The 26,269-nt window shown below is 37.5% G+C and overlaps 3 protein-coding genes across 5 annotated transcripts; 2 read left to right on the top strand and 1 right to left on the bottom strand.

Annotated features, from left to right (window-relative positions):
• Positions 1-6,182: 6,182 nt before the first annotated feature.
• On the bottom strand, positions 6,183-6,494 carry LOC127745004 (uncharacterized). Its single transcript, XM_052257958.1, has one exon. The coding sequence runs from the start codon at positions 6,492-6,494 to the stop codon at positions 6,183-6,185; it is 312 nt and encodes a 103-aa protein (XP_052113918.1).
• Positions 6,495-12,689: 6,195 nt separating this feature from the next.
• LOC127744838 (uncharacterized) lies at positions 12,690-15,644 on the top strand. 3 transcript variants are annotated; one of them, XR_008006003.1, is made up of 3 exons: positions 12,690-13,434; positions 13,661-14,942; positions 15,124-15,644. XR_008006003.1 is itself a non-coding variant. In XM_052257523.1 (3 exons), exons 1-3 carry the CDS (start codon positions 13,416-13,418, stop codon positions 14,680-14,682), a joined length of 330 nt encoding a protein of 109 aa, XP_052113483.1. In that variant the 5' UTR covers positions 12,690-13,415; the 3' UTR covers positions 14,683-15,644. The 3 variants fall into 3 exon arrangements, 2 of the variants coding, with proteins under 2 accessions (XP_052113483.1, XP_052113482.1); XM_052257523.1 differs by having other exon boundaries at positions 13,661-13,907; positions 14,619-15,644; XM_052257522.1 differs by having other exon boundaries at positions 13,661-15,644.
• A 3,742-nt stretch (positions 15,645-19,386) lies between these two features.
• Positions 19,387-21,142, top strand: LOC107475832 (uncharacterized). Its single transcript, XM_016095509.2, has 2 exons — positions 19,387-19,986; positions 20,045-21,142. Exons 1-2 carry the CDS (start codon positions 19,387-19,389, stop codon positions 21,140-21,142), a joined length of 1,698 nt encoding a protein of 565 aa, XP_015950995.2.
• Positions 21,143-26,269: the final 5,127 nt, after the last annotated feature.

The following is a 26,269-nucleotide window of genomic DNA, read 5'->3' on the forward strand; positions in this document are numbered from 1 at the left end:
AGACAAAACCGGGCTGACAGATTCTTCATTTTGCACAGTTTTGGGATTTTCTTTACTTGTTCCATCCTCTTCATAATCTGAATCATTATCCTTTACAATACTGGGAATTAAGTTAGAATCACAAAAGGTAACATGTATGGATTCCTCCATGGTTCTATGTTCTTTGAGATAAACTCTATAGGCCTTGCTTGTGGTGGAATATCCAACAAACATTCCTTCATAGGATTTTGGATCAAATTTTCGAAGGTTTTCCTTATTGTTAAGTACAAAGCATTTGCATCCAAAAACATGAAAGTACTTAAGATTCGGAGGGGTTCCTTTCCATAGCTCATAAGGAGTTTTCTTTAACCCTTTTCTAATGATTGTTCTATTCAAAATATAACATGCTGTGTTCACAGCTTCAGCCCACAAAAATTTTGGAATCTCATTTTCACATAGCATAGCCCTAGTCATCTCTTGAAGGCTTCTATTCCTTCTTTCAACCACTCCATTTTGTTGGGGTGTTCTAGGGCATGAAACGTTATGAGAAATCCCTAAGTCATCACAAAATTTTTCAAAATCTTGATTTTCAAATTCCTTTCCATGTTCACTTCTCAAACCTTGATTTTCAAATTCTCTTCCATGATCACTTCTCAAATGGGCAATTTTCAAATCCTTTTCATTTTGAATTTTCTTACAAAGGGTGGAGAAGGCATAAAATGCATCATTCTTATGAGCAAGAAAAAGTACCCAACCAAATCTAGAGTAATCATCTACCACCACAAGACCATAGTGTTTACCTCCTAAATTTTGAGTTCTAGTAGGACCAAAAAGATCAATATGTAACATTTCTAATGGCCTTTTGGTTGAAATTTCATCTTTTGATTTAAAAGAGGATTTTACTTGCTTGTCCAATTGACATGCATCACAAGTAAGATCCTTATCAAACTTGATGTTTGGAATTCCTTTAACCAAATTCTTTTTAACTAGCTTAGAAATTTGATACATGCTAGCATGTCCCAACTTTCTATGCCAAAACCATTTTTCAGATTCAAAAGATGTAAAACATGTTACATTTTGTTCTTTTAAATCCTCAAGAGTTAATCCATACACATTGTTGCATCTCTTGGCTTCAAATAAAATATCCCCAGTTTTCTCACAAACAACCAAACAAACAAACTTCTTAAAAATAACATCAAAACCTAAATCACACAATTGACTAACACTAAGTAAGTTATGTTTCAATCCATTTACAAGAAGCACATCATTTATACAAGATGAAGAATTTTTACCAACTTTCCCAACAGCCACTATTTTTCCTTTTGCATCATCTCCAAAAGTGACAAATCCTCCATCATATTCATCAAGCTTTATGAAGAAGGTTGTCTTTCCGGTCATATGCCTAGAGCATCCGCTATCCATGTACCACATATTTTCCCTTTTCTTGGACGCTGGGCATACCTACAAAATAAGCTCAAGTGACCTTAGGTATCCAAATTTTCTTGGATCCTTTCACGTTAAACCATCTCTTATGTCCCAAATCATTGTAATAAAAAATAACTTTGTAAACTTTGTCACCAATCATTCTTTCACCAAAGAAACATTGAACTGGAAAATGACCACTTCGGTTACATAGTCTACAAAATCTTGGAGTTGCTGTTTTGTTAAAGTAAGTTGGGTCTTGATACTTTACATCATTTGAAGATGAAGCAATGTTTTCAAAATGTGATTTTTCAGATTTATAAAATCCCAACCCAGCTTTATCATAAAGAGGTTTTTGACTAGCCAAGATTTGATTCAAATTTTCAGAACTTTGGGTGAACTTAGCTAAGTCTTCCTTAAGTCTTTTAACCTCTTTGAGCAACTCTTCATTTTGCTTAAAACAATTCACATATGCAAGGATAGAATGGTCACTTTCACAGCTTCTAACTTGGGCTTTTAACTGCTTATTCTCTTCCACAAGATCACAAGCAGTTTCTGCCTCTCTTAGTTTTTCTTTGAGAAAATCATTTTCAGCTTTAAGAATGAAATTTTGTTGTTCAAGATCTTGATTCTCAGTTAGAAAATATCTTATTTTTTCAGAAAGGTGATCTATCATAAGATGAAGGTCTTCAGTGTCAGGGTTTTGAAATGATACCTGCTCTACCTCATTTGCCATGAGACAAGGTTGTGACTTAGTCTCAGATTCTTCATCATCATCATCTGAGTCATTTTCCAAATCTTCCCATGAAGCCATCAGTCCCTTTTTCTTTCCCTTTTTTGGCTTTTCCTCCCTTTTTAACTTGGGACAATCAGATTTGAAATGCCCCATTTCCTTGCAATTGTAACAGATTACTTTGCTAAGGTCCTTCTTCATTTTCCTTGAGCTGCTGCCTTTGCCTCTGAGTTTCATCATTTTCCTGAATTTTTTTTGCAAACAACACAAACTCATTTTCAGAAGAATTATCACTGGATTCATCATCCAGAGGGTTAGTCACAAAAGAAAAGGCAATTCCTTTCTTTTTTGAGTCCTTTTTCAAATAAGTGTTTTCAAAAGCAAGAAGATTTCCTCTCAAATCATCAAGTGTCATGGAATCAAGATTACTGCTTTCAGAAATAATTAAAGCTTTTGTTTTCCACTCTTTAGTGAGACATCTCAACACTCTTCTCACAAGCACAGAATCAGAATGTGTAATTCCTAGAACTTCTAAGCCAACAATGATAGTGTTGAACCGTTCGAACAGTTCATCAATGGACTCTCCTTCTTTCATTGTAAACATTTCATATTCTCTGTTCAACATGTCTGTTCGAGTCTTCTTTACAATGGTGGTTCCTTCATGAGTGATTTGTAGCTTGTCCCAGATTTCCTTTGCTGTTGTGCATCGTGATACCCGTCGGTACTCCTCAAAGCTGACAGCACAGTTGAGTAGGTTTACCGCCTTGGCATTTAACTCTACCTTCTTCCTATCTTCCTCGGTCCATCTTGCTTCTGGTTTGAGGGTGACCACTCCTTCAGCATTTGTGGTAGTTGGAAATTGAGGTCCTTCTAGGATAATCTTCCAAAGTTTGTAATCTACAGCTTGTACAAATATCTTCATCCTCTCCTTCCAATAGGTATAATTTTTCCCACTGAAAAGAGGAGGTCTGTTGCTTGATTGTCCTTTGGTCAGATTATAGGACACCACATTTGCGCCACTGTTTTCCGCCATGAGGATCTTTACTCCAAGCTGCAAAGCTTGATCTCTTTGAGACCAAGCTCTGATACCAATTGATGGTTTCAGTGGCTAAGAGAAGGGGGTTGAATCTTAGCCCCCTTTTTGCTTGCTGACACTTGCTGGACTTAGAGGAAGCTTTTCAGTTTTAGCTCGTCCCTAGCCACGAGACATTTTCATTTTGTCTCGTCACTTGACAAGAGACATTTTTGATTTTTCATCAGAACAGTAAAAAACAGAATTGAAGTAGGAAGAGAGAGAAGATAACACCCAGATATATCCTGGTTCAGCTGCTAAGTGCAGTGCAGCCTACATTCAATCTACATCACAACAATGATGAAATTTCACTATAATCATCCAGATTACAACTTATAAAGTGCTAACCCAACTTACAAGGGGATTCCCACAGAATCATGAAACACAACACAGATGTACAAAGGAACTCTAAGACATCTATGGCTTTTTCTTTTAATTTTGCACTCTCTGCCTTTTCCGCTCTATGGCTTTTTCATACAAACCTCACTGTTTGCCTTTTTCGATGAGACTCAAGACATGACAAAATTAAACAGAAAAATATAAAACAGAAAACATTGAAGGAGAAGAAGAACTGCTAGCTTAGGTGGCTCTGAGAACTCTGTGCCTTGCACTCTCAAATCTTACTCCTTGAATCAAACCATGACTGTTCACCTCTTTTATAGAGAAGTGAAGCCTTCACAGTTGAAACACAAACCCGAGCTCAGCTTCTTTTCCTTCACAACAAAAACCGGTTCGGCCTCACAGAGAGAAGAGGTAACTCATGCAAAAACCAACATGCAAGTACCTCTAGTCCTTCCTTGGTCATCACTCTTCATCAATCCGAGCGCTCCATCCTTGGCTTCCTCTCCAAGATGGATTTCTGGCCCTTGATGCTTCATGATGATGATGACTTCATCTGCTTCAATCTCTGCCTCAACCATCACTTCGCCACTCCAGCTACTTCCTGTGGTGGTTGAGCAGAATCAAAGACAAGCCATGCTTCCAAAGATCTTCTTTGCTGGCCGGATCTTCATCCTTCTTTTTGAGTATGAAGGATCCGAGATTACCTCACCAAATCTTACCAGATTAGGTGATAATCTCAGCCATATCATACTTTTCTTTTTTTTTTTCGTGCCATCAACTCGATGGTCTTTAGGCTTGCTTTCCTTTCCTTTTGGTAGCTCCAAGTAGCTTCCATGGCTTCCTGGTTAATAACCGAAGAAAGAAGAGGAAAGAGATGAGAGAGAAGAGAGAAAATATTCAATGGATTTGAACAATAATCAATGAACAAAGAGAGAGAATAAAAGTGAATTCAAGTTTCCCACTTCCCTTTGTTGAGTAGCGTGTAGTGTCATTAAAGGCTATCACATCATTTCTTTACTTTCTCTTTCCATTTTCCAAGGTCTGCATTAAGTACAATTAAACAAAATTTGAAATCCATTCAAAAGTGAATTTGATTTCCGTGGAAACATGCATGGAACTCTTTTTCTCTTTTTCTTAATTTGGACCAAGTAAATGGATCTTTCCATCAAACTTGGTTTGGGCTAAGTGGCATCAATTATGGCCCAATAATAATTCAACTTCACTTTGTTGATTATAATCTTTAAACTCAAAGCTGAACAAAATTTACACTTGGGCTTCACAACATTTCTTTTATTTTTGTTCGGCCCAACCAAAAATCCTGCATCACAAAAATATTAATTAACATATGTTAAATGAGAATTTTAATAATTTTACAATTAAATATTTTAATAATGTTTGTTCATCACAAATATTAATTTGGAGTTTTCCAAACTCATCAATGTTCTCTATCAAAGAAGCATTCGGCCAATACTGAAGAACTAAATCAGAGGTTTGCAAAGCTGGTTTTCAACATAGCAAAGAGGCTGTTGATGAAGTCAATCTCCTTCATGTTTTACTGTTTGTAATGTACTTTTCTAAGCTTATCCTTCTGTAATTTCTTGAGAGAAAAGGCAAAGTGAGAAAGCTTAAGAAAAAGCCATGAATTGAAAAAAAGCTGAGAGATACACTTAACACTTGAGAGAAAATCCTAGAGTTATTTTCAGATTTCTTTAGGTTAGCTAAGTGTCTTGTATCTTCTACCTGTTTGGTATCCCTTTCTTAGTTGGGTTAGCACTAAGGGTGAATAGTTAGGAGTTAGCATAGCCAATGTCAAGTTAGGATAGAAGAGTTAGCATAGCCAATGTCAAGTTAGGATAGAACTTGAGTGTGAAATTGGTGTACGTAATTCTGTTAACTATAGTGAAATTCCTCCATAATTGTGGAGGAGACTGGATGTAGGTTGCATAGCACAAGGCAACCGAACCAGGATATATGCTGGTGTTCTCTTTTCTCTTCTCTGCAAAGTTCTGTTTTCTGATATTCATAAGACAAAAATATATTGTCTCATAAATTTCCACTGTTGAGTTCAAACAGAATCATAATTGTAATTTTGTCTAAAATAGTTCATAACAGCAACGTAATAAGGAAGGCATAGATTCAACCCCCTTCTCTAAGCTTACCACAACCTTCATATACAATATATAATTAGCTATGAACAAAACATCTTCAACCTCACTCTAGTCGACAAGTTCTAGTGTTCCACAATCAAATCTTTATCTTTTTATACATTCTTATATTATTTTACGAAACTACTACATAGATTAAACTTTCTTTAGCTATAACCGTATGTATGCTCTGAGTTATATCATCTTAGCTTCTGGCTGCTTCTTCCACAAATTCATAACTTCTATGCAAGACGACTATATAAATGAAATAATAACCAGCTTCATTACAATTTATTTATACATAAAACGAGAACAAACATATGTTGGCTACATGAATAACATATGTTGCATTATATATCACCTCATCAATACTAAAAAGAGTTTCACATTATATATACTTATATAGTAGCATATAAAAGAGTTCAACGTTCAAATGCATATATACCTTAATAACTAATAATAATTATTATAACAAATTTGACTACAAATATTATTGAGAAGAAGAAGAAGGTGTAATCTTGATGACAAGGCCAGGGAAGACATCATCAGGGTCATGGATATGAGGGTTGTTGTCAACGATATAAGGATCACCGCACTTGTCACTTATGGTGTGAAGCGTCTCCCCTTCTCCGACCACATAGATCTCCTCGCAGGGTCGTCGGAGAGTAATAATAGTGGTGCTATTGTGTTCATCAGTGAAGATGGTTAGCATGATTAGGAGAGTGGAAGAAAGAAGGAGAAGAGCACAGTACCATGAAGCTTCTTCAGCTGTGGCGTTTCCCTTTCTGGAGTTCAAAGACATTGTCTTGGTCACTTTTTCACAAAGGAGAGCAAGCTAAGATCGATGGTTGGAACTTGTAACTTGGAAGTTATTAATATTATATAAATGAAGATATAAGGATGAAATAGGAGAAAGAGAGAAAATAGGGGGCACGATGCTTGTGAGGCTCAGTTTTGACGGTTATTCAGGACAATACAGAGGTGGTTGTGGAACAACAAAAGGAGCAGCAACATATCTATGGAAATATGGTCACGTATCTAATATATGGAATTTTTTTTTACATTATTTTATAAAATAAGTTGTGATTTTTTTTTAACCAAAAATAGAATGACTCGAATCCGCGGTCTCTTAATTGAGTATTAGAAGATTATATTATTTGAGTTTTTTTTTCAACGAGCTATAAGTCAAATAGCATCGTATCTCCATACTTACTCACTTAGAGGTTACAGATTTAAATTTCTTTATTTTTGATAAAAAAAAAAGTTGTGCTTGGGAAAACTACTTTTCTTTAAGTTTTTTTTTTTACAAATAATTTTAAGCATTCCTTGCAAACCAATTTCATTATTGAGAATGATTTTTTTTAAATGTAAGGGTATTTCAACATTATTTAGAGCCGGTTTGGAAAGTAGTAGAAGCTACTTATTTTAACTTTTGGATTATGAAAAGTCATAATCTATGTGTTTGGCACTATTTTAAAAAAAGCTTTTAATTTTTTGAAAAGTTAATTTGCAGCTTTTTGAAGAAGTAGAAATATATGACTTTTTGCTTCTCGAGAAGTCATTCTACCACTTACTTAAAAAAATTAATTTTAAAATAAAAAAATCTACTTTCCTTCCTGACTCTATGAAAAATACTGATCATTCATCACCATTTTTACACAAGGTCTGCTAGAAGCATTGACCTTCCACCATCATTCTCACGCAATGTTCCAAGTCTCACCATTTTTACGTAATGAAACATTTGATGGAAGTATTGTCCTCCACCACATTTTCCGACAATATTACATTTGAACAACTTATTGCATATATTCCTTCTAAGTATTTTTTTATCATTTTATCACTATTTTTTATTATGAAATTTGTATTTAAGTGTGGTATGAAATTTCAGTTTTAATTTTTTTTCATATGTAATTTTATAGCTTAGAAGAGAGTTCTAATAGGAGTTAAAATAAAAAACAACAGTAAAATATACATTGACACACATTTTATATTTATTTTTTATTTTCTCCTACCATATCATACACAATATTAGTGATTAGGTTATGTAAAATCAACATTTAATATTGGAAAGTATTTGTTATCATCGTTATTTTAATATTCATTCTCTTTTGTAAAAAAAAAAATTATCTTTTGAGTTATTTATCCAAACGCTACAATTTTAAAATAAATACTTTTATAATTAAAAATTCAAACACAAAATAACTTATTTATAAGTTGCTATTAATAAAAGTCCTTATATTTTAAGTTTCTTTTTTAAAAAATTTATTTAAGTTATTTATCCAAATGAGTCTTAATTCATGTAATTACTTGACTTGACTTTTTTAAAGAGTTAAGAGATTCGAGCTTGAAGAAACTTTTGGTTTGGTAAAATCCTCTTCTTTAATATGGCTTTGTGACTTGAGTAGAAAGTCATTAGTCCATTGTTTTAAGTTGTCAGTTAAAAAAATTTTAAATTCGTTTTATTTTATTTTATTTTATTTAAATATACTATATTATCTTTAAATTTGTGTGTGGTTCTATACATTTTAATACCCCATTTTTGTTATTTTTCATTTTATCTTTATATTAGCTTATAGTATGTTTCATAAATATTTTATTTAAAAATTTTTAGGTGCCAGTATTTTTGTTTATTATTTAGCTAATACAAACACTAAATTATTCATTTTTTTATTAATTTACGTGTGCATATTTTGAAAAATATGAATACAAATGTATTGATTTATATGTGTAAATTTTAATAAATATATGTGTAAAAATATATATTTTTTGTATATAAAATATCTTTAAATATGTATACAAATGATTATTGACAAAAAATAGTAATATTCACTGATAATATAACATTGCTCTATTTTATTTTTAAATGTATAAAATCATAACTCGCCTAAGTATAGATTACATTTATAATGACTGATGTGATCATGTAGCTAAGTATTTAATAAATTTAGCATAGTTTTATGAAATTAGATGGTGAGAGAAATGAAGTTGATTATTCTATTTACACTGCTGTGGCTGCTCTGCTGTTTAGCAACACACATAAGAGTAGCTGGGTGGACAAAAACAGAGGAACCATGTGGAATGATTACTCAAATCATACACTGATGTCTACTAAATTAAAGATATTAAGACTTTTTTTGAATGGTAGACATTTTTTACTGTATTATTATATGGTCATTATTTTAGTTCTTAGAATACATATGCCTCAGCCACACAAAACAATAAATAAATATGAAAAATTTTGGTTGAGAAATTAAATTTGAGTTGCACACATACATCATTAGTCACAGCATAATTTATCAGAGATTCGATTGGAAGTTGGAAAGTTGGTAGAAGAGGTGATTTCATTTTCTAGAGATTAACCGGCCATAAATTAAACGTAATTTTCAGTATTCATAGTTTATAGTTGACAACAACCAAAAGAATTTATAAAAAGTAGCATGTTATTTGAAAAATATATTTGAATTGCCTCTCATTTCAGTGATTTGATATGGGAATGTAATGATATATCAAAAACTGCCATACACAACTCAAAATGTTAAAAATGAAATAAGAATCTTTGATTACATATTCACTTTCTTTTACATTAAAGGCTATAAACACTTCATTAGAACCATTTACCACTTGATTAGACACTATTTATACTTTATAAATTCTATACTTTTTTATTTGATCTTGAATTAGTTTTAATGTAATGCATAATTTTTTATTTTTAAGCAAATTGAAACCTTAAGAGTTATGATTCGTAGCAAGTTAATTATTCAATTTAATTTTCCTGTTTCGCATTCTGCAACTTATGTGTATCCTACTTAAATTATAACTATTGACTTTATGTTTCTCTACAAAAATGATAAAAACTTTACCCTTTTTTGATGGGATATATCAATTCTAGTAATTTTCTTTTCAAATTCTTATTTTGAAATCTCCTTTAAAAATACTTCTATTTTAATTCTTTTTTTTTTGTCTAATACTAACTTTAACTATTTTTTTAATTCTGAATAAGACTGTCTCTAATCTTATATATATATTTTTTTACCGAAAATGAATAATTTTTTTATATAATTAAAACATGCTTCTTTTTAAAAGTACTGCTTAATCTTTTATAAATTTTACAAGAACAATTTACATTAGATTTTTTCATTTGAACATAATTTAATCATTTTCTAACATTATTCAAATTTTTATGCATATATATTTACTTAATTATGTACCTAGATATTCTTTAAACTTTCTAAAGCAAGATTTTTGCTTTTATTTCCGTTAATTTTTATTTGACAAACTTCACATAATTTATTTTCTTTTGAATTCGATTTAGCATAACACATCATCTATGTATTTATTATTCTTTTAAAAAATATTAGGCTCTTATCTTTTCTTTTGAAAAGGATGGACTAATTCCCTCTTTAGTTTTTCATTTTTGTGGGGGTCATTATTGATTATGTTCCTAATCGTTCTTTTAAATTTTGTGAACATTCTCTTTTTGTGAATTTTGTACTTTCATTCGGCTTGAATTCAATACTAACAAATGCATAATTTATCGCTTATTGTTTTCATTGAAATTTTTTGAACTCTCTTGGTAGGAAAAACTACTAAAAGTATCCATGAAGTTTACGAACACTAACAAAAGTATTCATAAACTAAAAAAATTAATGATGTACCTATGAAAGATGGATTCTGTATGACAAAAGTATCCAAACTGTGATTTTTTATTGATTTTTTAATAAAATTTCCAAAATACCTCACCCTCAACCTCAACTCACTTTTTCAACCTTCCATAATTCAACATGCACCTTTAAAATTCTTGCCATAGAGTCCCAAACTACTCATACAACAGACTAAATGAACTTTTATGGTGGAAATTTTGGATAGTAACGCAACAGAGGATTGTAGCGCTGAGATTAACAAAAGAATCAATCAATACCGATGAAGAATCAGAGAAAAAATCATAAGGAACAATTTTTAATCGTTTCATATGTTTTCTCATTTTTTTTCTTAATTTGAGGGCTTTCTTTGTGTGAAGGGATTAAAAAAATGAGAAAGCGTTCACCATACTAAATTTATCTGTCAAGAATCAGTCAAAGTCTTCTACTACTACTACCACCACCATTGATTTCGGCCTGGTCTATTATAGGATTAATTTTGGACTCCATGACAAAGGTTTTAAAAGTACAAGTTGGGTTATGGAAGGTTGAAAAAGTAAGTTGAAGTCAAGAGTGGGGATAGTTTAAAAATTTTATTAAAAAATTAACAAAAAATTAGAGTCTGGATACTTTTGTTATACAATATCCATCTTCCATGAGTACATTGTTAATTTTCTTAATTTATGGATATTTTTGTCAGCATTTATAAATTTTATGGTTACTTTTAGTAGTTTTTCCCTCTTGATACGTCCATCTTTGATTTGACATGTATTCTCTTGCAAGAACTAAATAATTTTTTTTACGTATTTTAAACCTACTTGTTTCTAAAATATCATCTATTTTTTATTAATTTTATAGGAACAACTTTTGTTAAATTTTCTTCCTTAAACATAATTTGGTTCTCTTTCGCCATTGCTCCAATTCCTATACATATCATTACTTGATTGTAATCCTAATTGATTATTCAAATCGTTTAGAACATTTATCTATGTCATTGTTTACATTCTTTTTATGAATCTTATACTCTCCGATTTAATCTTGAATTGATTTTTGCACCACGAATGATTTTTAAGTTTTTGAAAATGTATCATTGGTTTTAGTTGCCCTCACTTGTGAATTTGTATTTAAAACTTGTTTTGACCTATTACATTATCTTGTCTTTTATTGTTCTTACCAAAATTTCTTGATTTAAACATGAAAATATTTAAATCACAAAAAAAGGAATTATTTTGATTTTTTATTCTTTAGTCTTGTCTGTGTTTTTAACTTTTTATCAACTATAGTGGAGAGTAGCTAGAGTTCAGTTTCGTTTTGCTCAGTCGCATATCAGTATTAAGTATTAATTAGGGGTAGTGTATATTAAAAAATCAAAACGTTATTAATCGGTTAAAAAATTATAACTATATTTTAGTTAATTAATTTAATAAATTTTTTTTAAAAAATATTTTTTTTTGTAGATATAGATTTTTTTGTTTAAGATCTAATTTTTTGTTCAAAACCAAATTTATTTTTCAAAACCCACTTTTGGCTGAGTTTTTTCTATATTGTAAACATATGTTTGATATCCAATGATATTTGAGTGATTTTGTGTTTGAGGAGTGCTAGGGCCAGTAAAAATTGTGATATATAGCCATCAATTAGTCATCATAGGTGTGTTTAACGGTGAGAGATTATATCCAATGGTGCAGGATTACTCATTTTATTTTTGATGACTATATATTACAATTTCTGCTGGCCCCTAAATTTTCTCATTGTATTTTATTCTGCTGTGGATTTGCTTCAATTTTTTGAAAAGAACAAAATGTCATCAACGTTTTGTGGGTAGGTAATTTTTTTTTAATACAAAAAAAAAAGCAAAACGGTGTTAACATATTGCATAATTTTTTTAAAATTTAGCATGGACAAAACATGAGCGATTTATTGTATAAAAAATATTTTTTAATTTTAGTATGAACAAAATATCATTGACATATTGTATATTTATTTTCTTTTTAATTAAAAAAAAGAGAAAACATCAATGACGTTATGCTTGAAAACTGCGTAGATGAGAAAATGACAGTGACATTTTCCTGTAGCGATCAAAGATTTTCACAACGACATTAAACACAGTTTTTTGAACATTTTGGTGGAATACACCAATTTGAGTCCAATATTAAAAATAAAAAATTAATTTAATTATTTGTCTAAAATCGATTTTTTAATTAATTAATAATTAATTTTATCATATAAAATTACTTTTTTTATGATTATATAAAATTAATTTAATTAATCAAAATTAAATTTGCAGTTAACCAAAATACAAGTTTTAGCTTTTAAATTAATCAAAAACCATATACAACATAAGTGAAAAGGAATGATGGAGGAACAGAAAGAGATGCGATACGTGTGTTTCAAGACGGTAGACAAGGTTTATGGAATCGACGTCTGCGATTTGCTTTCTCCGCCCAAGGAGTAGGAGCAGGCGGTGGTGAGTTGGGATTCTCTTCCTCCGATTCCAGCTGCTTTCAAGGCTGATCTTCCGGCTTTCTGCACGCGGCTTGTGGAGTTCGACTCCAACTTCTATCTCCTCGGAGGTCTTCGCTAATGTCCTGCCGGCTATGCTTGTGAGTTGTGATGGTCCTCCTTCGGTCAAAACATTCCAACTTCTTCTCGAAGCAGAAGCAGTTAACGTGCAAGGAGGTGGACTTAATCCCTGAGCCACCTATGAGCTTCTACAGTAATTTTTTTTCGGAATACGTAGAAATCAAGGGGGATTATTATTTCATCAAGTTCAATCCTATAATGCCTATTCAAGAAGTACCAGATCGGTTCTGGGCTCTGCGCTCGCGTACATATGACTGGAAATCTAATGTATTTGAAACACAACATTTTGTGTTTGGGGACAAAATATATTTTCAAACCATTTATGTTACAGATGAGGAGTATGAGGCATTTACGAGGATAAAGCCTTCGCCCAATGTTGGAGAGTTTGAAAGTGTGCTTTTTTATTCCTTTGATCCACATGGACTAAACTGGGGGCAGCTGATGCATTCATAGATTCTTTCAGTTTTACTGTTCAGGGCAGACGTCGCTTCCACTGTCCCATTATGACACTGCCTCTTCCAGGTACCATTATCAGCAATTCCAATTGTTTGTTTCTTTGTTTCTCTAATTTAATTATCCTTCTTATATGGTGGATCAAAAAAGTTATTTTTCTCAGAAAGTACACAATTTACTTGAATTGAGTTTTGTTAGATTATTAAGAATATTTGTAATTACAATAGCAGTGAAACGTACTACAATCCATCCTTGTAATTGAATTGAAATCTAGTCATTATGTTTTTTGTTGCAGACGACAGGGATTATACCTTTTATCTTTCTGCTTCTCATATTGAAAAAACCGACCCTTTTGGTGAATGGGAACATGGGTATAAAGCAACCTTACATACCTTGCTTGTGAACAAAAGAGGTGTTCGATTTGTTCAGCCAATCGAGGGTTGTTTTGACGGCATCCAACCTGCATTTTCTGCTGCATGTTCGGCTCTCGTCTACCTTGGTATCAACATGATTTGTGCCATGTTAATTGGCTTTGCAGATGAGTATGATCATTCTAGAACTCCATTGATTTGTCTATCTGTATTTCATTTATCTATCATGGAGGATGCTATTGATATGGATTACATTAACAGTCCTGCTTCTCATAAGGTTCAAAATTTCTTAACTGTTAATGCAAAGAGTAGACATATCTATTCCATGGTAGATTATTTGAATTTTTGTCGGATAGGGGATGACTATTACTCATTTTTAACTGACATTAGGGAATTTCTTTGGATGGAGTCAAAGGATCCTCCTCTTTTTCCTGTGTCAAAGAGGCCAAAGCTCTTCTAGAATTATTTCCATTTTAACATACTTCTTTTATTGATGTTTTGTTTAGATTTTCCTTCGATGTATTTATGGTTTAAGAATTAAGAAGACATGTTACTTCTAACTGTATTTTGTGAATTTGGAAACTTCACAGAGAAAGAATTGGGTTGAATTTTTGAAAGAATTCTTTTGTAATTCAATTCTCACAACAATTGTTCAATTTGGGATGAATGTGATGTTATTAATAGTATTTATAATTTCTTTTTCATTAAGAATACAAGATGCGGGATTAAGATGGACAAACATAATATTTTTGCATCTAAGTTAGGCTGTTTCATCAATTGGCAAATCCATATTTAATTAGATTTAAGAGAAAGAAAACTAAAAAGTATACCATACATGTAAATAGTGAACAAGACCCTTGTTTTTTCTTCTGATGATGATAGATGTGCAGAGTTTTGGATTGATAAAGCATCAATGAGCAAATCAGCATCTCCATATTTCACTTAGGCAGTTGGTTTCATAATTGCTCCTAGGAAAAAGACCAACGAAAAAGGTGCAAAAAGTCTCATACAGGCCTAAGCTCGATAACAGGGTTGTTGCATGATTCCATTTTCCGTGTTGCATTGCTGCTGTGTATAATCTCAACACTCAATGACGAAGATTCTTCACTACTTGTTCGATTTGTCGTCGGCAAAGAGCACAACTGGTTAAGTGTAAAGAGTATGGTAGCAATAATGAATTGGTTTCCTCCAAATGCAAAAAAGATTGTAAGCTAGCTTAACTCAAAGCACAGAGTAGCTCAATTGGAAGACAGAATTGGCTATGCTATGTTTTGTGACTTTGTTTTAATAACTTTTTTACTGATAAATTTGAACATCAATACATGCATAATTTTACAGTGGATTAACATAATTTATTTGTTTGTTCTTGAATTTTTGTTTATGGCAGGGTCCTCAACCATTGTTGTCCTCTGTTGCATCGAAACCAGAGATCGTTAGATATTGGTATCCTTGTCTTAGTCCGATTCTTGGCGAGGAATCAAGGAAACCTCAAAATGAGTGGGTAAATTTGAACCTGCCAATGTTGAGTTCTCAGCTAAAAGGCCTATGATTGTTGATTTCCAAGGTGTGCATGCTGCTCATTGAAGTGTTATATGGTTTCGCCGATTATTTCCATGTACTATTAGAACTTAAAATATTTGTAGAGGTACATGAGTTATGTATTTTTCTAGTTTCTTTCTAATTGTCTCATGGCAAATGTAGAAACTTTGGCTAGTTTCCCAATTGAGTTCAAATTCTTGTAATCTCCTCGTATTCTTAGTTGATCATAGTAAATTTTTCTCTTCTGTTTTCGAGTATGTGGATGTAGGATTTTAGTTTATTTTAGGTTGAAGAATGTTATCATTACTTTTTATGAAGAAACATGATAGTTAAAAGTAAGGATATGTTATTTCTTGAAAATTCAATGGAGGCAGGACTTGGATTATATGTTGTATTATGTTGGTTTCACGACTTGAATGATTACTCAAAACCATACACTCATATCTACTAAATCAAAGATAGTTAGACTCTTTTCTTGAATGGTAGACATTTTTTACTGTCTTATTATATGGTCATTATTTGAGTTCTTAGCATACATAGATATGTCAGATTGTCAGCCACACAAAACAATAAATAAATATGGAAAATTTTGGTTGAGAAATTAAATTTGAGTTGCACACATACATCATTAGCCACAGCATAGTTTATCGGAGATTTCATTGGAAGTTGGTAGAAAAGGTGATTCCATCGACTAGAGATTAACCGGTCATAAATTATATAAACAAAATTTTTTAATATTCAGAGTTTATAGTTGACAACTACTAAAAGAATTTATAAAGGTAGAATGTTATTTGAAAAATATATTTGAATTGTCTTTGGTTTCAGTGATTTAAACTGTTATACACAACTGAAAACGTTAAAAATGAAATAAGAATCTTTCATTGAATATTCACATTTTTTTACATTAAAAGCTATGAGCACTTGATTAAAATCATTTACCAATGAATCATTCTCAGAAAAGTTTGTCATAAGTTGATCAAGAATTTTCTTTTAATTTCATATTCATACAGCAAGCGATATCAGTGGAGTTTTGATTTTCTTCTGCTCTTCCAGATCATCATACATTTTACTTCGTCCAAATTTATCCTTGGGATGCGATTATGATGAGGCTTCAAGTTGAACTCCAATTCAAGATTTTGAATGGCATCCAAGAGAGTTGAGGCATACATTGGAATAACCCCACACCCTTTGATAAAACAATCTTCATCATTTTCTTTTTAAGCATAAAATTCCTTCAGGCTTGAACAATTATAAGCATAAAATGTTTTAAGAGACTTCAAATTGCCTTTGACACAATCCAATTTTGTGCAACCAGTAAGATATAATTCCTCAAGAGTCAAGAGTTTGGTTGGATAAAATAGATGGATGAAGTTGACATAGTTTTTCATAATTCCAAAGATCTATCGTTTTAAGCTTTGTTGCTTTACTGAAATCTGGAAGCTTTACCAACTTGTTACATCCATAAAGGTAAAACTCTATCAAATTCGGAAGTTCCTGTAACAATTCAGAGATACATTCATCACATTCAAAAATCTTCAATTTCCAATCAAAACAAAACGGCTAAAAATGAGGTTCATGTTGGTATTAGTACCTGCGTTTCATCCCAAAGTTTAGAAATTTGACTGTTTGGCATCCTAAACTCAATAAGCTGCTCCACACAGAACATTGATGATAGAGATTTCAGAGGATAACTATTCTACTCCAAATACTTGAGTCTAGCAGAAAACGGCTCCATATAGGAATGTACACATTCAACTGTTTTTCATCCCATGGAGCATAAAACTTAAGAAACTTTAGTTGAGGCATATTTTTGAAGGTGCCAGCATTTAAGTGTAGATCTCTAATTTAACACAAGTCTATTATAATACTTTCAACTAAATTTTTTCTCTTAATAACAAAAACTTATGGTAAGAAAAGGCTATTGTATTAATTCAAAACAAGGAAAAATAAAATGAGTGTACCGTGTTCTTACTTTGCTATTTTTCAATAAATTATGGAAATCTTCAGGCTTATTTATTCGAGTGAGCTCTGTAGGATCTTTATTTGATTCTTGGCGAATGACTTCCCAGCCCATTTGCTATATCAAGTCATGCATTTGTATTCTATTGTAGGAAATAGTTATAAGAGCTTTACTTTTAAGATTGTCTATTCCAATATCCGCATAGAAACTACATGAGTCTGGAAACCTTAAGACATTATCCTTGCATTCTCCTTTGAAAAAGCATGCAATGTCAAGGAATATGCTGTTGTCCGAATCATCTAATCCATCACAAATTCACACTATAATACAGAAGAAATAGATTAAACAACAATGAACACAAAAGTAATATAAAGAAAATGAACAAGTCTAGGCTAATGATTTTAATATTTAGAACACTTTAATTTTTTCTTTTTCTTTTTTTCAAACGAAGATTATCATGATATTGTCGTTTCTTACTCTGAATTCTAAAATACATTGACCCCTTCCTATTGAAAATCAATAAAGGTGTAGTAGTTTACAAATTTCTCATCAGTTGAAATTCAAAAGAAAAAACTAAGGTGATTTTTGTCCAGTAATGTACAGAGCTTCTTCAGATTTTGATGAAAACTAAAATGCTATAATTCTGTTTGCATTAATAAATCAAGTTTTTTTGGCCAATTTTTTTTCTCTTTTAATATAATTTTTATCTACTATTTTGTTAGCTAATTGCTAAGTGCTAACTGAAATTTCCTAATAAGATCAAATAAATAACAAGAAATAATGATCTTATATATAGGGGGAAAATATGTTATTTACCTATCTATTATCTATTATACAGAAAATTATCCAAGATAATAAAAATAAACATATATTTCAATAATGTAATATTTTAAAATAGGTTATATAAGTGTGATCTTTTGGAATTTGTGTCGAATAAATTATGACATCACTTTGAGCACTTTGCTAAATGCTATGACTGGAGTGTCGCATTCTATAACAAAGAATGCAGTGTTTCATAATTCATACATTTAAAAAAAAAAACAACTACTCCAATAAAAGTGTTAAACATATTATGATAATCTTTGTTTAAAAAGTATAACTTATTTATTTGGTCACATTTTAAATAAAAATAATATTTTTATAATATATAAAAATTAAACTGTTACGGTCCGGCCCAAATATAACTTGGGCCGACCCGACCCACATACCACTCGACTCGAACGGTCGGGCGTGAGGCGCCCAAATGCTGACCCGGACACGCATCCTGGACAGCTCTCCGCTACAGCTGTATAAGGAAGCTTCGATGAAGCTGGGTTCTGCCCTTGTGGGACCCGCCTATATATGAGAAGGGTCCTACCCCTCCCCCAAGGTACGTCACATACCACTTCCCTACTTTCTACCTGCGCACTGACTGACTAGAGCGTCGGAGTATCTTTGCAGGTGACACCCCCTCTCCTTACAACGAGAGCTCGGTAGTCCGGTTAGCCTACCTCCAGCTCAGCGACACGGAACAAGGCGTTACCCACCGCTTCGAATCACCACCTAAACCGTCCGGTACCCGACCAACAGTACATTGACGCCGTCTGTGGGGAACGCCTGAATGGATATCGCATCCGGTGCAGCGGAGCCCGGTGGCAGGGTTGAGCCCAGGGGGCAGCCTCCGCGGCATCCTCCAGAGAACGCGCGAGATCCCCCTGCCCCCCGCGACGAACTGGGACGTCCACGCGGGCCGTTGAAAGGCGCCCCTTTAGGGGAACCGGCTGCGATAGCGCCCGAATAATGCAGGAACTCCGCCACAGAGTTCAGAACCTGGAGCGTCAACTGGTGGAGCAGGAACGCACCCAGCAAACCTCTGACCTAAACTACTCTCCCTCTCCCGAGAGTCAGGGGAGGACCTCCTAGAGAAGCCACTCTCGGCGTGCGTCCACCCCAATATATGAGATAGGAAGTAGTCAGGAAGACAGGGATCCCCCGAGGAGATGACGTGACCCTTTCATATACGCCCGAAACAGAAGAACACGAGCTACCGACGAAGACCGGGAGGGGGATGAACACAGGTCCGAGAGAACACGACAACCCCTGATAATGGGTGCGACCCCCTTCCACCATTCCGTCCTCGAGGCCCGGCTGCCAAAGCATTTTGACAAGCCGATGGACATGAGGTACGATGGAACACAAGATCCCCAGGAGCATCTGACGGCCTTCGAGGCCAGGATGAATTTAGAAGGGGTAGGCGAAGAGGTCCGGTGTCGCGCCTTTCCGGTCACCTTTGCAGGACCAGTGATACGGTGGTTTAACAACCTCCCGCAGGGATCCATCTCTAGGTTCTCGGATATTAGCCGCACCTTCTTGGCCCAATTCACGACATGGATCGCGAAGGCAAAGCATCCGATCAACCTATTGGAGGTAACCCAAAGGCCCGGGGAGCCAACCAGGAAATACCTGGACCGGTTCAACGACGAGTGTTTAGAGATCGACGGCCTAACCGACCCGGTGGCCAGCCTGTGCTTAACGAACGGGCTCCTAAATGAGGACTTCAGGAAGCACCTCCCTACGAAGCCAGTATGGACGATGCAAGAGATACAGGGTGTGGCCAAGGAGTATATCAACGACGAAGAGGTCAGCCAGGTCATAGCTGCCAATAAACGGCAACCCTCCTACAACCAAAACTGGCAGCACGGTAGCGGAGAAAGACAGAAGGAACATGCCAGAGACGGCGGACCGAGCAAGACACCCAGGCCGTTCCCTCAAGTCAGGAAGTTCACCAATTACACCCCCCACCATTCCCATCGTAGAAGTCTATCAACAGATAGCCGAGAAGGAAATTCTGTCGAAGCCCCGACCTCTGAAGGACCGGACCGGAGGAAACAAGAACTTATATTGTGATTACCACAAAGGATACGGGCACAAAACGCAGGATTGCTTTGACCTCAAGGACGCGCTGGAACAAGCGATCAGGGACGGAAAACTGGCCGAGTTCTCCCACCTCATCAGGGAGCCGAGGAGACGAGATCGCGACCGCGAAGGAGAGGACAGGACTCGCGTGGCGAAGCGACTCCATGAGTCGGAGGATAATGAACACGGCCTTACCATAGTGAACGTGGTAACGGCAAGAGACGCGGCCCCAAGGTCGAAGTCGACGCAGAAGAAGGATGCCAAGGTCCTAGCGATCTCGTCCTCTAGTCCCGCGCTGAATCCGAAAAGGACCCCACCCATATCGTTCGGACCAGACGACCAGTGGTTCGATGAGATAATGGAAAATCCACTAATGGTCATCAAGGCCAGGGTGGGAACATGCCTGGTCAAGAGGATCCTCGTGGACACCAGCGCTGACTCGAACATCATGTTCCGCAACGTGTTCGACGCCTTGGGCCTTCGGGAAGCCGACCTGAAAACCCACCAGCACGGTATAGTAGGCTTAGGCGACCACTTCATCACGCCTGACGGGACAGTGACCCTACCTGTGTCCGTAGGGTCGGGTCAAGAGAGAAGATCGGTGATGGCGGAGTTCGTGGTCCTCCGAGACTCGACGACCTACAACATCATCATGGGGAGAAAGACCATCAATGACCTCGAGGCAGCGATCAGCACAAGAATGTTAGTAATGAAGTTCATTACGGATAGAGGAGCTGTGGGATCCATAAGAGGGGACCTAGAAACGGCAGTCGCTTGTGACAACGCCAACCTCTCCCTGAGAAAGAAGTCTAAAGAAGCGTCAGGAGTGTTTCTGACCGACATAGATGCTAGAGTCGGCGACAACCCTAGACCCGAGCCAGAAGGGGACTTGGAAAAGTTTAGGGTCGGCGACACGGAGGAGAAGTTCACGTTCGTGAACAGGAACCTCCCACATGAATTGAAGAAACATTTGGTGGAAATGATCAAGGCCAATGGTGATTTATTCGCTTGAACGCCAGCCGATATGCCGGGGATAGACCCCCAATTCATGTCACATCACTTGGCCGTCATGCCGGAAGCCCGACCAGTGGCTCAAAGGAGGAGGAAGATGTCGCAGGAAAGAGCGGAGGAGGTGGCCAAACAGACGGCCAGTCTCCTCGATGCAGGATTTATCCGAGAACTAGACTACTCGACCTGGCTGTCCAATGTAGTTCTAGTAAAAAAGCACAGCGGGAGATGGAGGATGTGTGTGGATTACTCCGATCTCAACAAAGCATGCCCCAAAGATTGCTACCCCCTTCCCAACATTGATACACTCGTCGATGCGGCGGCGGGGTACCGGTATCCTGAGCTTTATGGATGCCTATTCCGCCTACAATCAGATACCGATGCACCGGCCTGACGAGGATAAAACAACATTCATAACACCGGGATGAATCTATTGCTACAGGGTGATGCCATTTGTCTTGAAAAACGCGGGGGCCACTTACCAAAGGTGGATGAACAAGATATTTGGCAATCTCATAGGCAAGACGGTGGAAGTCTATGTGGATGATATCCTAGCAAAGACTACACGGCCTGACGACCTCCTGAGCAACCTGGGAAATGTGTTCGCCTCCCTCCGACAACACGGCATGAGGCTCAACCCGCTCAAATGCGCCTTCGCCATGGAGGCCGGGAAGTTCTCGGGATTTATGATAACCCAAAGGGGAGTGGAAGCCAACCCTGAAAAATGCCAAGCGATACTCCAAATGAAGAGTCTGGGCTGTGTCAAAGACGTCCAGAGGCTGGCAGGAAGGCTCACCGCGTTGTCCCGCTTCCTTGGAGCGTCGGTAGCGAAGGCCCTACCCTTCTTCAACCTGATGAGAAAAGGAATAGCGTTTGAATGAACCCCTGCATGCGAAAAAGCGTTCAATAACTTCAAGGAGATCTTGGCAACACCTCCGGTACTCAAAAAGCCCAAGGCCGGAGAATCGCTATACCTATACCTGGCTATAACGGGGGAAGCCCTTGCAGCGGTCCTGGTGCGGGAAGAGGGGAAGACTCAGCAACCAGTCTACTTCATGAGCAGAGCGCTACAAGGGGCGGAGCTGAGGTATAGCAAACTGGAGAAGCTAGCACTGGCACTCCTGACCTCCTCCCGTAGACTAAGGCAATACTTCCAGGGCCACCAGATTGTCGTGAGAACGGACCAAGAAATCCGGCAAGTGCTCCAAAAACCCGATTTAGTGGGAAGAATGATGACTTGGTCCATTGAACTCTCCCAGTATGATATACGATACGAACCTTGACATGCGATTAAGGCACAAGCGATGACAGACTTCCTGGTAGAAGTGACAGGGGACCCCACCGAAGAAACGGGCATACGGTGGAGGCTCCATGTCGACGGGGCCTCCAACCAAGCGTCCGGGGGTGCCGGGATCATCTTAGAAAGCCCAGCTGGGGTCGTATACAAACAATCGATCAAGTTCGAGTTCTCCGTATCAAACAACCAAGCAAAGTACGACGCCCTCTTGGGAGGCTTAGCCCTAGCCAAGGAGGTCAGGGCGACAAGGCTGGAAGTATGTAGCAACTCACAGGTCGTTACCTCATAAGTAAATGGAAACTACCAAGCCAGAGACTCGCTGTTACAGAAGTACTTGGAGAAGGTCAAGGAGTTGAGCAAGCTATTCAAGGAGGTCACGATCCAACACATTCCAAGGGAATGGAACACACGGGCAGACCTCCTATCCAAGCTGGCAAGCACGAAACCGGGAGTCGGCAACCGGTCTCTCATCCAGGGTATGATGAAGGAGCCAGCAGTTGCCCTCCACTTGACAAGACTGGGTCCCTCCTAGTTAGATCCCATCACTAATTTCCTGGAAGGCGGCAAACTCCCTGACGACGAAAAGGCAGCTAAAGCGCTGAGAATGGAGGCAGCCAAATACGCGATCATTCAAGGACAGCTGTTTAAAAAGGGACTCAACCAGCCCCTACTGAAGTGCCTGCATCCCGACCAGACGGACTACGTACTCAGAGAAGTCCACGAAGGGTGCTGCGGCCATCATATCGGGGGCAAAGCCCTAGCGAGGAAGCTCATCCGAGCTGGATACTACTGGCCATCTATGATGGCAGGTTCCAAAGAGTTCGTGAGAAAATGCGTCAAGTGTCAAGAGAACGCCAACTTTCACAGAGCACCGGCTTCCGAACTAAGCCTGCTAACGTCCTCCCGACCCTTCTCAAAATGGGGAGTTGACCTCTTGGGACCCTTTCCGATTGGTCTAGGGCAAGTCAAATACCTCAAAGTTGCCATCGACTACTACACCAAGTGGATAGAGGCCGAGCCGCTGGCCAGTATATCCTCGTCCAATTGCAGAAAGTTCATGTGGAGACAGGTGATAACCCGATTCGGCATCCCAGAAGTCGTCATATCAAACAACGGGATGCAGTTCACTGACAAGAAGTTTGCGGAATTCCTCACTGGTCTGGGCATAAAACAGAAATTCTCTTTGGTAGAACACCCTCAGACGAACGGGCAAGTCGAGTCCGCAAATAAGGTCATCTTGCTGGGCCTCAAGAAGCGGCTGGATAATAAAAAAGGGGCATGGGCCGACGAACTCGCCTCGGTCCTCTGGTCCTACCGTACAACCGAGCAGTTGTCCACGGGAGAGACTCCCTTCTGACTGACATACGGGGTAGACGCGGTCATACCTGTGGAGATCGGCGAGCCAAGCCCACGATTACTTCTGAAGGGAGTAGAAGATGCAGTAGAAAAGGACCTAGTAGATGAGGCCAGGGAGATGGCCCATTTATCTGAGATAACACTAAAGTAAAGAATTGCCCTGCGCTACAACACCAAAGTGCTCAAAAGAGAATTTGAGCAAAAAGGTTCGGAACAAATCCTAAAGACCCGTCACTTCGGCAAACATCCCCACTGCAGTAGAATAAGAAATCGTTTAGTCATGAAGATGTGAAGCAAGGCAAAACAACAAGTAAAGGAGAAAACGCAAGTTAAAACTACTCACAAATATAATTCCTAGCGACCTCTCGATCACCCATAAGAAGGTGAGGATTCACGTGGTTTTTTCCAAAGACGGCCAAAAGCACGTCGGCAACCTTCTTGTCCACATCGAACATACCCTTATAACTCACCTTAATGAAGGTGTTGGACCCCACCCCGAAACTCCAATATGTCGGGATGAGGCGTTCCCCTTCTAACGACAACCAGAAAGGATGATGACCTTTGACCGGGCGCACCTTAAAATACTTATCCTTAAACCCATGATAGGAGTCCTCAAATAAGCCAAAAATCCTTCGACCTTGGGCAGATCGGAAGGACATAAACTCCTTCCTCGCTTTCCCTTCCTCTGAAGGGTTTTTGAGGTTGAAAAAATAAAGGAAAACGTCCACGGACACCGGCAGCTCTAAGTACTCGCACACCATCTCGAAACAGCGGATGGAAGCCCAATTGTTCGGATGCAACTGCGACGGCGCCACGAAATTTTGGTTAAGAAGCGCCATTTGGAAAGCAGAAAAAGGAATGCGAACCTCCACTTGGGTGAACATGGACTTATAAAACCAGATCCAATCGGCAACCCAGGGGGAATGGAAGTTGAGTTCGTATAGCCGCTCGTAGGGGGGGGCAGGGACGAAGACATCGTAGTTGGATTCCTCGTCGGTTCCTCCGCACAAGTGCTCGGCTCGACGGAACTCGGTGAGCTCCTCCTCGCCCATTTGATTCGGGGAGTCCCTCAAGTCGGAAACCACCCAGGCGTAGGGGTCGTACCCCGTGGCAGAAGAGGAAGCTCGTGAGACGATGCGAGGCATACCTACAATGGGGGTACCACTCGGTTAGTCTAGGAGGTCGGGAGCTCGGAACAAACCCATAAACTACATCAACCTATTCTGCAACTAAAATTAAGCAGGTTTAAACCAAAATCCAAACAAATGCCTATCCTGGGATGGTAACCCCCCTTAACACACCTACTTAACGCTAAAAGCCATCCATCATACAAAATCAAGCAAACAGCATGCATGTAGAAGAAACAATGGCAAAGGCAAAATGAACACAAAGTAGAAGATAAAGAAATAGATGCTCACCTGGATTGATTATGAAGGTTTGAAGGAGAAGGCAAGACCAACACTCTGGGAATTTTTGGAGAAGAAGAGGATAGAGATGGCTGGGGCGAAGATATGAGAACGAATCAAAAAACAAATGCAAAACCGTTTTAAAATTGCCACTCGAAGAAGCGCAAAAAGCCTAGGGGCAAGATAGTCTTTGCGCGCAGGATTTTTAGCTCATTATGAGCATTTAATGCTCTGTGCGAAGAACGAGGCGACGAATGGTCATCCCAGCAACGAACAGGCACGCGCGCAAGGGGAGCGTCCTCCCCGCGGATGACCGACCTAGCGACAACGCGTGAAAAAAGAGATAACTCGCCACCAACAACCCTCACGACTATTGCTGGCGCGTTAGGGGCACTGTTACGGCCCGGCCTAAATGTAACTTGGACCGACCCGACTCACACACCACCCAACCCGATCGGTCGGGCGTGAGGCGCCCAAATGCTGACCCGGACACGCGTCCTGGACAGCTCTCCGCTACAGCTGTATAAGGAAGTTTCGAGGAAGGTGGGTTCTGTCCTTGTGGGACCCGCCTCTGACACGGTATATATGGGAAGGGTTCTACCCCTCCCCCAAGGTACGTCACATACCACTTCTCTACTTTTCACCTGCGCACTGACTGAATAGAGCGTCGGAGTGTCTTTGCAGGTGACACCCCCCTTTTCCTTACAACGAGAGCTCGGTAGCCCGGTTAGTCCACCTCCAGCTCAGCAACACGGAACAAGGCGTTACCCACCGCTTCGAATCACCACCTGAACCGTCCGATACCCGACCAACCGTACATAAACCTTATAATTTATCATCCAATAATTAAAATAAAGTATATATCTTCATATAATGACAATGATAAAATCTTCGTAATTGGACCTAAAAAAATGCAAAGAACGGTACACTATGTATGTAGTGTTTCATTTACAAAAGATATTAATTAAATAATAACAAAACTTGTATGGAAGAGGTACGTATAAATATAATTCATTTTCTCTTTTTCCTTGCAACATCCATTATTTTTAATTTTTTAAAAAAGCTTAAATAT

Source organism: Arachis duranensis, chromosome 2 (assembly GCF_000817695.3).
Source record: "Arachis duranensis cultivar V14167 chromosome 2, aradu.V14167.gnm2.J7QH, whole genome shotgun sequence".
Taxonomy (NCBI): domain Eukaryota; kingdom Viridiplantae; phylum Streptophyta; class Magnoliopsida; order Fabales; family Fabaceae; genus Arachis; species Arachis duranensis.

Bases quoted from the DNA above. Each gene is read 5' to 3' on its own strand.
- LOC127745004 (XM_052257958.1), bottom strand. From the start codon at position 6,494: ATGTCTTTGAACTCCAGAAAGGGAAACGCCACAGCTGAAGAAGCTTCA.
- LOC107475832 (XM_016095509.2), top strand. From the start codon at position 19,387: ATGGACATGAGGTACGATGGAACACAAGATCCCCAGGAGCATCTGACG. The intron at 19,987-20,044 runs GTCAGGAAGTTC...GTCTATCAACAG, and splicing joins CACCCAGGCCGTTCCCTCAA to ATAGCCGAGAAGGAAATTCT.